The sequence below is a fragment of the Pecten maximus genome, chromosome 2 (genome assembly GCF_902652985.1).
Source record: "Pecten maximus chromosome 2, xPecMax1.1, whole genome shotgun sequence".
Lineage (NCBI taxonomy): Eukaryota > Metazoa > Mollusca > Bivalvia > Pectinida > Pectinidae > Pecten > Pecten maximus.
Genome location: NC_047016.1, coordinates 24,546,382 through 24,560,481, shown reverse-complemented (window position 1 = coordinate 24,560,481; position 14,100 = coordinate 24,546,382). Strand labels below are relative to the sequence as shown.

At 33.3% G+C, this 14,100-nt stretch overlaps 1 protein-coding gene across 2 annotated transcripts in view; it reads left to right on the top strand.

Moving 5' to 3' along the window:
- The first annotated feature begins 115 nt into the window (after positions 1 to 115).
- LOC117321589 overlaps positions 116 to 14,100 on the top strand; it is a 29,140-nt gene continuing 15,155 nt past the window's right edge. For both annotated transcript variants that reach the window (XM_033876056.1, XM_033876055.1), the window contains exon 1: positions 116 to 1,242. In XM_033876056.1, the coding sequence (XP_033731947.1) occupies positions 299 to 1,242 (944 nt within the window). In that variant the 5' untranslated portion in view covers positions 116 to 298. The remainder of the gene's footprint in view (positions 1,243 to 14,100) is intronic.

Sequence of the window (14,100 nt, the reverse complement as noted above, 5' to 3'; positions counted from 1 at the left end):
TTATATTATAATACGAGTATAAATACTTTTTGACATTTGTACTTCCAGTAAGTTTGAATTTCATATTTTGTTTTAGTTTTGCTGCATTAGTTTTATTTGCTAGCATGTTATGGTTCTCCCTCGTTGCGCCCCTGAAGTGTGACAGGTAATGCTTGATTAAGCTGACTGCTTACCAACACGAATTGTTTAACAATGGAGGACGGGCTTAGTTGTTTATGTAGCAGGGCGAAACGCGAATGTTAAAAGAGTATTGCAGAGATGTCTTAGGCAGACCTATGCGAGTGGTCAATAATTCTAAATGACTATTTCTTTGCACGCTGGTGTCATGACAGCAGATGAAAAGCCAGAATCGAGCCATGAATATAATTTTTTTCTCGATCGTCAACTTCAGAACAAACTTTTGGATTTCGACGAACAGGACATAGATTCAAGATATTTGCAAAATGTCAGGCTTGACGGTAAGGCTTATAAAGCACAGGTACGGAGTGAGGAAGTTACAGGATGGATATTTGATACCAAAACTAATTTTAGAAAGCCTGAAAAGGAATCTAATAAACAACCGAAAGAATTTATTCAGCCATGGAAAGATTACAAGGCAAAACAACAAAAAGAGGATTCATATATGTTTAGACATTATGGGGACCTGAAAAGATATATTCAACAATATCGTGAGGAGCATTCTAATGCGAATGGATTTCGGCCTCCTGGTGTTCCAAAGTCAGATAATCCTATTGGAGATCTCCGGAAATATCTTCATCACCATTCTGCTCCAACCCCAAGCGCTGGTGCTACTCATCATCAAAACTCAACACAAACTCCAACATCAACACAAACTCAGGTTTCAACAGTCTGTACACAGTGTACAAATGCGAGCAGTAATCAGCAGTTGATAACTGCGTCCATGTACTATACCAATCGGAAGGATAGTTCTGTTTCTTTACCTAATGGTGCTTCAGTGAGTAATCCTCGTACCAATCACAATCATAGCCATGGACATCATTGTAGTAAACATAGTCATGTTAATCCAGATCATGCCTACAAGTATAAGCTAGCCCCCGATGCTGCATGGCGATCAGATTCTGTTCAATCTTCATGTGTGGATTCGGACCGAAATGACGGTGTTAAAACTCCAAGGATAAACTCGGCAAAAGGAGACAGAGGGAAATCTCCTACAAAAGTCATGGTTCCTGCAGGTGCTTCCAATGGGCCCCTTAAAGGTCACCCTTTACAGACTGTCACTGTGTAAGTATCAACAGGGAATTTTAATATTAATGTTTTAATTAATATGATCACAGAAATGAAAGTGAAACATGCAGTTAATCACATACATGTACATGAAATTTTCATTTTCACTTTGTGCGTATGGTAGGGAAACCCTTCTTACTGTTCTTTTCATTTATTTTGTTATCTATGATTGCTAACATAAAAAGTTTTGCTAAATAATTACCGTAAATATTCGCGTATAGTGCGCACTTTTTTTCAAAAATTGACAAGTGAAAAAGACCACTGCGCACTATACGCACTATTACAATTATCTAAGAATTAAAAAGAACATTTCGCCTCACCTTTTATTAAGTTACATGTACCATTGGCATTATTGTTGCCTCATTTGAAAGTTATTTTTCAAATTCTCATCATAGGATTGCAGATGAATTGAATAACCTGCTTAAATGTGTTATAATTGATTTGTCTGCAATCCTGTGAGAATTATAAATTATATGACATTAACTTTCCAAATAAGGCAGTTATAGTATTAGACATAAACATTTTGATACAAATAAGTTTTGCTTCACATTGTACCTCTAACAGTGTTATTAAATTTCATCTCTTATACAACATAACTACTTAAATTGTTGCAGTAACATTTAGTAAAAAGGGTTTTCAATCTTGTAAGCACAAGTGTTTTTGACATATATATAATGATATAGTGGCACTTTTGTGACAATGTTGATCTTCATTATCACTACACCAATGAGAATAATGAACTGATAACTTTGTATTTTGTTTGTTAAGATTATATAGTGAGTATAGATAAAATTGAAACATATATATTTATATATATATGGACAGTGGTTGAGCCATGCAAATGACAAGTGTACAAATCAGAAAATTTAATAAGGTCTATGTATTGCTGACAGCATTTGTCTCATTTTATTTCATTACATAAAAGGTCATGAAAACTCAAGTTTTCATTCCTAATATGATTGAGGGTCTAACTTTATATATTGCTGTAATATAATAATAATACTCCTATAGAGGGTTGATTTTATTAAGGGAAGTTGTTCAAATGTCATAATCACATTATAAAGGTATTGAATTTTTTATTTCCAATACAACATTTCTTTTTTTAATTGCAAATGTTTGATTAACGATATTTTTCTCAGCATGGGATATTTGCTCTACACTGTACAATGACTGTACATATTGATATAGGCCTCATGAGCTTAATTCACATGTCACTGATAGTAACCCTATTATTTTGATATTGATTATACCTGTCCTGAAGTATTTACAGAACGTTTTTCTTTAACTTAATAAATTGTTTACATATATTTTTATATGTGGTCTAAAGTAACTAGATTACAAAGGAGGATTTGTAGCTCAGGACAAACAAATATCTATGGGTTTATAGCAGTGGTAGATAAAGTGTGTCTTTTCCAATACACAACACGATAAAGTTTAAACTTTTCATTTACAGATCAATGGTTAAACTTTTCAAATATATTTATTTACTGCTGGATAACATTTTGAGGAAATTAAAACACTTTAAATGGAAATGACTCTGTGTCACTTGAGAAACTTCACAACTTTGGAATCTGGGGGATTTTTTTCCCCAAGATTGTATTTATGTGATTTAAATGTCAGTGAATTATAATGTAATTTATCATGATTAGCTTTTAAATAATCATGTTTAAGATTTATTTAGATTTCTACAATTTGCTATTGATGAATGCAGGGGATTGTTTGTTGAAAATATGGGATTTGACAAAAACTGATTTGTTAAAGTATTTTTGAGTTTTTAATCAGCTACATGTTTTATAAGTTGTTACCAGTCCTTTTCAGGAGCACCAAATTGATTTTAAGATATTATCTATCTTTAAGTTTGAATTAAAGCAGGTCCTGAACTTTGTAGAATTTCTGATTGTCAATGGAATTGGTTTTACTGCAGGTATAAAGAAAGGGGTAATTGATATTGTTATACACTTATAAATAAGTTTCCCACTGAAAATTAATCACAGCATCTTCCTAATTTTGGTTAATACTTTCCTTCAAGTTCATCATGTTGCCTTAATTATAGAAATGATCGGAAATCTGAATATTAACTATTCTATTGATGTCAAGTGGCATTATAAAATTAATTTACAAGGACTGTTGGTGTGTAGATTTTGTTTAATCTAACTTTTCTATTTTTTGAAATACTGTTGAACAGGTTCTTATGTCTCATTCCCAAAATATTTAGTGGCAAAACCCCAGAATCTTCTTCTGAGCCTCATTACTTCCATCTCAGCACCTTTTTGCAACAGTGAGGATAGCCACATAGCATTTGGATGGTGTAGCTAATACTGCTTTAGTGAGCTCATTATTTAGTACATGATATATTTATAAGTAGTTTGTACAAACTGTGAGAAAATATTCAATTCTAATTATAATGATACAATCACGTCTTATCTTTATCTACATAGGTGTACATTATCTACATAGGTGTACATTATCTACAGGCATTAGTTGCTTAAACTATTATCTGGTTAAAATTAACCTGTTATAGTGTTATTTAAGATATACGGAGCAATATTAAATCTTCAGACATATTCTAAAGGGTTATATATATATATATATAGTACATGTATATATATGTCATTCTTACTAGTATATAGTTATAATAAAGGATACATTTTAAGTGTATTAAAAAGCATTATGTTATTCAAAACGGGAAAAAAATACATTAACTCATGATAAATTGATATGTGACACTTTAAATGAACTCATGCATTTCCTTTTGGAGTCACACAAGTTTTGAGTTCTAACTAATATAGAATAATACAATTCATTGGAACTAATCAAAATTTTGAAAGCAGTATAGTGTTGACAGTAATGCTCTGTGCTGTATTCTAGCTTAAAAAAAAAGTTATAAAAAGATTATTGTAATGATTTGCATTATTTCAGTATGGATCAAAATACATGCATACAATAACAGATATTATTTGTAACCCTTAAAATGTGCCCATTATTTTGTAGTCTGGTGTTAACAAGTGTAACAAAGACAATAATCTCACTATTTGAAATTCCTTTGAAATTGAATATATACATCCTATCATTAATTTTATGTCCTTTAAGTGCAAATCTTTTACAGTTCATTAGATTAGGGATGTATATATGGAGTGTCTAGGATAAGCATACATGTGTACCAAATGTACCTCCACATGAAAATGACCTTTTCTGATGTTGACTGGGAAATATTCTGTGTGACTGGACATAACATGCTATTATAGGTGTAATCTCTCTATGAGATACTGAAAACTTATAAAGACTCCTTATCTGACCTTTAAAGCACATGTTGTTGAGTGTGAAGTGTGATTAAAATCCTGGCTGTGATCATATTGACATTTGATGCGACTACATCATCAAAGAAACTTTATCCCCTTTACAATTTCTCATTCTTTTCTTTGAGGAAGAAATCCCAATAATGTACTTGGTAAATAAAGGTTGTTTATTGACTGTACAGTGATTTGTGTATGCCAGGTTCTCATTCATGAGGTTTTAGCCCCAAGTCTACAGCTAATAAACACAAAAGACCGTATAAATTATATCAGGTGGAATGCCAATTCTGTATTGGTTAAATCTGTGTTAAGAAAAACCTCTTAAGATTGTCATAACTGGACAAAAATACAACCAATCGTAAAGCCATTCAAGTATGTTTTAAAAGGAAAAGTGTGTACTTTTTTTTCTGTTGCTGTAAATGTCGTTGAATTTTGATGTCAATTTAATTTGAGGATGTTGATCACTGTTGAACATTAATGGTAGAAATAGATGTTACCAGAAATTTTAATTGTAATTATGTATATAAAAATGTATCTTATCTGGTCATATTAAAAAAAGAATTTCATGACATGATAAATCAAATAGATCAGTTAATAATTATAATTATTAAAGAAATACAGGACTCCTCATTAAATTTTTCATTTCAACTTAAACCAAAAATATCATTGTTTATTAATAATCAATCATGATTAACTTACCTGTACCTATATTTGAGGACTAATTAAACTATCATGTTGTGTCATTTAAAGTATGGGCATCCTCATGATCGGACCCTCCCATACAGAGATTTTCACGAGCCTGTCTGATAAATTTTTTTTTAATGGTATGGTATACGTAGATAGGCATTGCATACATATACACATATATCACGTCGTTTAATAAAGTCTGTATTGTAATTAAGTGCCATGTAAAATTCAAATAGAAATACTGCTTCATTGAAAACAATACATGTAGAAAACATGCATGTAATGTATATAATTACAGAATTTCAAAGAGTTCCTAGCTACTTATTGACACTGTAAGAATTGATATTAAAGCAAGAGTTTCATGATCTTTTATAGATTCTTACTTTGTTAATTGCTTTCAAAACTTATGTTAATTAATATGTTATCAAACACTAGGTGAATTTACCGTATTTTATAAAAAACGTTGTCCTTATGGTAAAGCAATATTTGTTACACTGATTTCCGATAGAGGAATTACGATACGTTCTTAAGAAATAAATATGCTCCCTTTGTACAGTCTATGTGGATATTGATTTCAAGAGAGAGCTTTGTTTGTTAGTGTTTGATCTTATCATGATACTTCATTAAAGGTATAGCTTTCACCGTGTTGATTGGGGAGACAGAGAAGGTTTTCAATTTGAAATTGGACTACCACCAATTTGATAACAATTTTTCAGGTCTATGCAAGTTTTTCTTGTTTGACAATTTAACTCTATGAATATTTTAATTGAACTAAGTTCAATGAGCATTTTAATTTGAACTTGCAATTGTATATTGATGTTATATATTTTGTGCGCCTGTTGTGATTACTCTCTTATATATTACGCAGGGATTAAGCTCAAAATTGTAAGCCCACAGTTTGTATATGATATATAGATTGATGATACCTTTATGCTATATATATATATGAGACCTAGAGGACCATGAGACTGGGAATTGGTGTCAAGATCCTATATATGGTAATCAGACTGTTAGGCAGAAAGGAGGCCATGATTAACTCAGTCGGCTGGAGCCACGACCTATATGTAGTAATATAACCTCTGGTAAAAATCTGAGGTTCATGGTCCGATGCTCCAGTACATGTGTCAGTTTCTGTTTCTTGGAAAGCTAAGAAACTGACCAGTATGTGCTGCTATATTTTACCCTGATTGCTGTAGATGGCATGCGATGGGCCTCCTGTATGTTGTTCAGTGAGGTAGTCACCAACTACTACAAGGAGGCCCTGCCTCAAAATGACCCTGACTGTTCACAGGCTAGGGCCAGATAAATCCAGCAAGCTAATAAACAAATTAATTACGTGGGAAGTTTACTGTTCACATGCTCTAGGGCTAGATAAATCCAGCAAACTAACAAACAAATTAAGGTGGGAAGTTTACTGTTCACAGGCTAGGGCCAGATAAATCCAGCAAACTAATAAATTAATTAAGGTGGGAAGTTTACTGTTCACAGGCTATAGGGCCAGATAAATCCAGCAAGCTAATAAACAAATTAATTATGTGGGAAGTTTACTGTTCACAGGCTAGGGCCAGATAAATCCAGCAAACCTACAAACAGAGTAAGGTGGGGAGTTTACTGTTCACAGGCTAGGGCCAGATAAATCCAGCAAGCTAATAAATTAAGGTGGGAAGTTAATGTCAAGTCCCTGTGCTCTGTTGTAATGTTACCTTGTCTGCCTTTAATGTCATGATACACTGTACCTGTGCCTAGTTATACACTGACATGCTCATGTTTAATGATGTCATTGTTATACACAGAGCTTGATATGTAATGTTGCGATAACAGGCACGTGTATTGATCCTATTAGATTACTTAAATCTCGAATGTTCCTTGTTTATCAATTGAACCATGTAATGACTGAATTACATTAAGTAAGCTCTTTTGTAGTTTGAAATGGAACATTACTTATGTTATTTCTCCTGTGCCCTTCAGTGCCAGTGTTGTTGTGATATTTGTTGTGTATGAAATTCAGCACTACATGTACAGCTGTACATTAAAAAGGGACAATTTAGTCATGCTTGTTATTTTTTTTTAGCATGTCACAAATTCTTTCATGAAATTGTAGTTCTGTACTCCTTACGAACTATCTTTACCGATATATTGCTAAGGTAATGTTTTCCACAAATTTTTTTAATTAATTGCATGGGGGATCTAAGGGGGACAAACCATGAGCAAGCCATCTCCAAACTTAAACTAACTATACTGGACATTGGCTGTAGAAGCTAACTAAACTGGACATTGGCTGTAGAAGCTAACTATACTGGACATTGGCTGTAGAAGCTAACTATACTGGACTTTGGCTGTAGAAGCAGATAACTACAAAAAATGTATTTAATAACTGCAGATTTTTCGGTTCGGCTTTAATTATAAAAACATGCTTGACTAAATCGTCCCTTTAAAGATTTAGTCGCTACAATAAATTACCTGACATGTATTTTGCATTTAGAAACGAAGGTGAATATATCAGTTGGTATCATGAAATATCCATTATTGCTTCATACTAAATGGATCCAGAATGTTCATAAAATCACTTTAAATTTTGGCCTTAATACATTTGTACTTATAATTATCTATAGCTGATCGACTTTATAAACCAGTATTCAGAAAATTATTTTATCTTTATTCATATCATGTCAAAAGGAAATTACTGGTAATTTGGATTTTAGTCTTTTATCTACATTGAAATATTTTGGTAATTACATGAAAGGACATTATTTTGAGGTCAGATGTTATTTAAATAGCCTTAATAGTTAAAATACTGTTTAGAAACCATGAACATGACCTGGAGTTGTAAAATGTTTACATGACTTGTATTTGAGATATCATTAGTGTCTTTAAAATAAATTGGTTGGTACTGGTAAAAGAAACTTGATTTTAAATCAAATACACAACATAGCGTAGCATAAGCTCAAAGAGCTTATATTTAGACAAATTTAAATTAGCATATATTAATAAAACAAATGCAAGCAACAACATGAATGTATCACGTTTTATAATAATTTAGATAGTTACCAAGTTAGGAAGACATAGATTGTACTTCATCACACATTTATGAACTAAGAACAGAAAAATTGAGAATGAACACTATACTATAACAAATTATATAAAAAACACATACCGTACATGTACATTTTAAAGTGTTATTTTAGTTTGAAATTAAAACACTATTGAAAAGTGATATATATATGCTTTCATGGAGCAAAGAGTAAAATTTCCAAAATACTCACTAATTTAGTGTATATTAAAAGAAAAATAATCTTAATAAAAAAAAAAATATATAAAAAAATGTATTTTAAACTAAAATGCAGAAGAATCAAATTGATACTTTGGGACAAATATACCAGACAAACGCATAAAATATTCAGATCAATACATCACAAGTCACATAAATAAAGCATATTACAACATTTGAAACCACTCATAAAAGAAGAAATAAACGAAAAGGAAATAACACCACAGGACAAAAAACTGAACATATTATACAAGTGTATATCGATCGTATTGTACACTTGCAGTCCTGGCCGTCCAACATATGGAGCAGACTCCAGAAGTTTGCGAATTTTTCAAACTTTTGCAAGGTATTTTGCGAATTTTTCAAACTTTTGCAAGGTATTTTGAAGGATGTTTCTGTGCAAATGATATTTGAGTTTTCCGTACCTGATGGTGTTAACCCTGGGAAGATGTGCTTTAATTTTTTCTCTGCCTTGAAAATATATGAAGTTTCTTGCTTGTTAATGGGGTTACAAATATAGTCTGGAGCTATATTATTAAAAATCAAAACAGGTCTTCACAGTCCATTAGTTTCATCCTGTGAATATTGAGGAAAGATAAATTTGATTTACCAAGCAGTTCTGTCAGGTCAGAAGTTTGTTTATTTTTTCAATTTTCTTTGTGGCAGAAATACTGCAGAAATTCCAAAGGAAATGATAATCAAAATTATATAAAACATTTGAAATATGTTTGTCAAACTTCAATAGATGGTCCATATCAATACCTAATAATTTTACGCTCTCTTTGCAGACAATTTCAGTATTTGAAATGTTGAAATTAAGGGTTTTCTTTTATTAACTATTGTCATATTTCAACTGCCAGATCTCTAAAACTGATCTTGAATGCCTATAAATCCAAACAAAAGTCTCTAAGCCAACTCTTGTATGTTACTGGAATTGTTGTGTTTATTCTAATAGATGGCCAATTCTCACGGATATTGAATGGCGCACTTATATATTAGTTTGATAACTATAGTTATAACTGGGTCTGAACCCAGCTTTTAAGCTTTTAAACTACGTTTACAAATGTACATACAAATAACAAAATAAAAAGAAGAGAGCCAACTCCTGAATCCAGGTATCTAAACGTTGTATTGAAAAGGAATGCTGGTTGCCGACATGTTTCGGCCTACTAGGTAGGCCGTCCTCAGGGCACAGCTTACATAGTACAGTGTTACATGATGTACAGGTAGTGGTAAGTGGAGACAATAGAGGTCATGTGATAATAACAAGACATTATGACGTCATCAATAAGTTGCCAAGGAAGTGGTAAAGGAGTAGAGACATAGTTCACTTGTGATTGGTCTAAAATAAAGAAATAGATAGGAGAGCAATAAAAGAGTTTTCTAGTTCTTTGAGCAATTGTATAGACAGATAAAGAGTAGAAAGAATAATTTATAAAATTCAGAAAGCTAGTAGACTGGCGGTTGTGCATAGTCCAAGTATAGCGCAAACTTTAGTAATGAGAGAAAGCATGATTAACAGATAAAAACATGGTGCTGAAAAGTCTGTAAAGGATGACTCCCGAAGAAGGAAAGGTCCTTGCATCAGAACAATTCTGTGGGATATCCTGCTTATTTCCAAGGTCATACATGGTAATGTTCAGTTGAGGATGGTATGGAATCTGTTAGGCATATTGAATATATGGTACAGTACAAGTTCGTGTAACATGGTGTTGAGCAGTATTCAATGATCTTCTCTTTGTGTTGAATGAAAATTTCTAGGGTTGATGCTGGAATTCTTAGAAGAGTGAAGAGTAGAATAGAGTACCGTTAAGTTGAAGCCTTCTGTGAAAAAAAGTTCAGTATGTATCAAATGTTAAGTCCATTTGTATAAGGCCTGAATTGAGGTAGCAGTTATTTACCTGGATTGTTTAAGAGGCCTCTGTATCTACTATGGATCCTCCTGGAACCCAGCGATGAAACAAAGCATATTTTTGAACTCAGCTGGACGTTGGTTCTTGGAGAATTTCTCCTTAGGGAGAATTTTCTCTTCTGATTTTATTTACCTGGATTTGTTAAGAACCCTTGCATCCCCTGGGGGATCCGTCCTCTCCTGACCTGCGCCAACCTTCTGGCCATTTGGATGAAGACCAAAGAACTTATATGGACTTAGAAGACCAACAGCAACCCAGAAGAAACTATCTGCACCTAGCAGTCTATATTTACCCTGTCATTTAGTATTTCTTATGGAATGAACACCACCATGGATCTATATGCTACCTCAATTCAGGCCTTATACAAATGGACTTAATATTTGATACATACTGAACTTTTTTTTCACAGAAGGCTTCAACTTTACGGTACTCTATTCTACTCTTCACTCTTCCAAGAATTCCAGCATCAACCCTAGAAATTTTCATTCAACACAAAGAGAAGATCATTGAATACTGCTCAACACCATGTTACACGAACTTGTACTGTACCATATATTCAATATGCCTAACAGATTCCATACCATCCTCAACTGAACATTACCATGTATGACCTTGGAAATAAGCAGGATATCCCACAGAATTGTTCTGATGCAAGGACCTTTCCTTCTTCGGGAGTCATCCTTTACAGACTTTTCAGCACCATGTTTTTATCTGTTAATCATGCTTTCTCTCATTACTAAAGTTTGCGCTATACTTGGACTATGCACAACCGCCAGTCTACTAGCTTTCTGAATTTTATAAATTATTCTTTCTACTCTTTATCTGTCTATACAATTGCTCAAAGAACTAGAAAACTCTTTTATTGCTCTCCTATCTATTTCTTTATTTTAGACCAATCACAAGTGAACTATGTCTCTACTCCTTTACCACTTCCTTGGCAACTTATTGATGACGTCATAATGTCTTGTTATTATCACATGACCTCTATTGTCTCCACTTACCACTACCTGTACATCATGTAACACTGTACTATGTAAGCTGTGCCCTGAGGACGGCCTACCTAGTAGGCCGAAACATGTCGGCAACCAGCATTCCTTTTCAATACAACGTTTAGATACCTGGATTCAGGAGTTGGCTCTCTTCTTTTTATTTTGTTATTTACCTGGATTGTTTAAGAGGCCTCTGTATCTACTATGGATCCTCCTGGAACCCAGCGATGAAACAAAGCATATTTTTGAACTCAGCAGGACGTTGGTTCTTGGAGAATTTCTCCTTAGGGAAAATTTTCTCTTCTGATTAAATGTACATACATTTTACAATATAGAGTGTATACCTTGTTTCATTTGACTAAACTTCGTACATGGCTATGTGGAATTAATAATACATGCGCATGACCATTCTCTATCGAACCTGGAACCGTTTTTTCTGAAACTCATTTATATTTCCAATTCTTATTCAACGTGGAAAAATTCTATATATTGGTAAGCACACAAGGCAAATGCTACTAGTATACTTATATTTACCAATAAACTCCATAAGGCTGACAATTCATGAATGTATAGTATTTAAAGGGCCTTTTGCTAGTAACTGGATTTTTGATTAAGTACAGATCATTCTGTAGACTGGTGTTACCAGATATTTACTTTGTCAGAACGATATACATTACATTGTACACATGTCAATTGTTAATGCCTGTCGATTACAATCTTGTGTTAGGTTTATCCACCCTTCAGTTTATACCAAACAGGGAAAAATAGAAGAACTAGGAATTAAGGAACAGTTCATGACATTTGAGAGGGGATGTTAGGTAGCAATGGTTGTAGTTTAAAGATATATTGTATCATGATTAGGATTAATAGACACTGGTAGAATATCTGCGTGTATAATTTTTGTGTTAGTGGCATTACAAAATTAATGTACACATGGTTGGTAGTGCATATGACAGTAGCTATCTGGGTATTTACTGAGCATACAGAGACATAGGTCTGTATGAATGAATTTCATCGTTCAGATACTAATAGATAGCGACTAATGTACCAAATACTATTTATCTTCATAGAGCTAGACTAAAGATATAGAGATATAAATTGAACCTCCTTTTTTGGCTACATATTCTATGGATTACAGTGTCATGAGTATATCAATGCACAGTAAAAGATTCGTTGTGTTCTGATAACGTCAACGCTTGTGTTTCTAGAAGTGTCATTTATGGCATAGTGGACATATTAGTGATTCTTAGCCTAGTCATGCTTTACTTAATCAACACATCTATAAGAGGTTTTAATTGTTAATACTTCTTTAGCTTCATGCACAGCAGAACTATCCTTTGGCTCAGTTGGTAGAGCGGCAGACTAGGAAAGCAATGGTTCATGGTTCGATCCCACAATTGGGTAGAAACGCAATGTCTTGTTACTTAATCCCTAGCTTTTATAGTAACACATGTTGCCGTTCAATAAAAATGTTATATCTGCGCAAAGTAAGGACTTGCAACTAGATAGAGAAAGCAGTGCGAGTAAGCAAGTCTTTGTTGTTCATGCTGTCGTTAACAGATCAGTACATGTAAAGTTGTTAATTTGCTTGCATGTACAGAAGTCGAATGTTCCTTAATTAGTAGAAATGTACAGAGTGTCAAAATGTCGTTCATGTGAACATGTCGAATTAAAATGTTTGCCTTTATGTAAAATTATAAGACATTCAGTGAAACGGTATATAGTTTTATTATTTTAGTTAGTTTTTGCGCCAATATCATTGGACGTTGAGACCCCACGTGACCATCCTTAAAACAGTGATCGACCGATAAAAGTTGATTGAAAAAGTTGATTGACCGATCCATCTATAAATAGATCGGGAAAAAACCGCGGCAGAGCATCAGAGCATGTTAGTCATTTGAGCGTTTGATTCAGAAGGGCACTGAAATAAACAGTCAAGCGTCTAGCGTGATCTTGATTGTAAACAATCGCAGACGAGACGAGTCGAAATGGCTGACAGGTTTGCTTCTCTGTCAGTGGATGAAAAAGACAGAATCTTTAACAATGCAGATGCGGCAAACACGAAAAGAGTTACCACGACGGCATAACATAACCATCAATTATAACATTTTTCAGAAATGAAAATTCTTTTGTTGTGACAGAAATAAATGTTCAAATTTGAAGAAATGTTTTATTGTTTATTTGATGAACACAAAACCAAGAAAAATAATAAAACAGTTATAGCCTTTAGATTTCGGTCGATGCATGGTTTTATTGACCGAAGAAAAATTATCAACCTCGGACTTCGTCCTCGGTCGATAATTTTTCTTCGGTTAATAAAACCATGCATCGACCTCATCAAAAGGCTATAATTGTATAGTATATACAGGTGCCAAACTGTCCTTATATTAACGTACATTATACAGTAGGTGTCAAATAGTCAATTTTACCATTGAAGTTGTATGTGTACAGGTTACGACCCATCGGCACAATAGGTCATTTAGGACCAAATGTGTACAGGTATTTTATATAAATGTACAGGTGTCGAATTGATCCTCTGTATGGATGTATCCACCACGAAGGATTTCACTGTAAGTGTATGATCTAAAACTAAGTCGTGCGTGGCTGACGTCTGCTGAGACAAAATAAAAATACTTGCCCAGCTCTGTTGGGGTTACACAGTATATGTTTTATATAATATTTTGTACTGACTTTATACATGTATG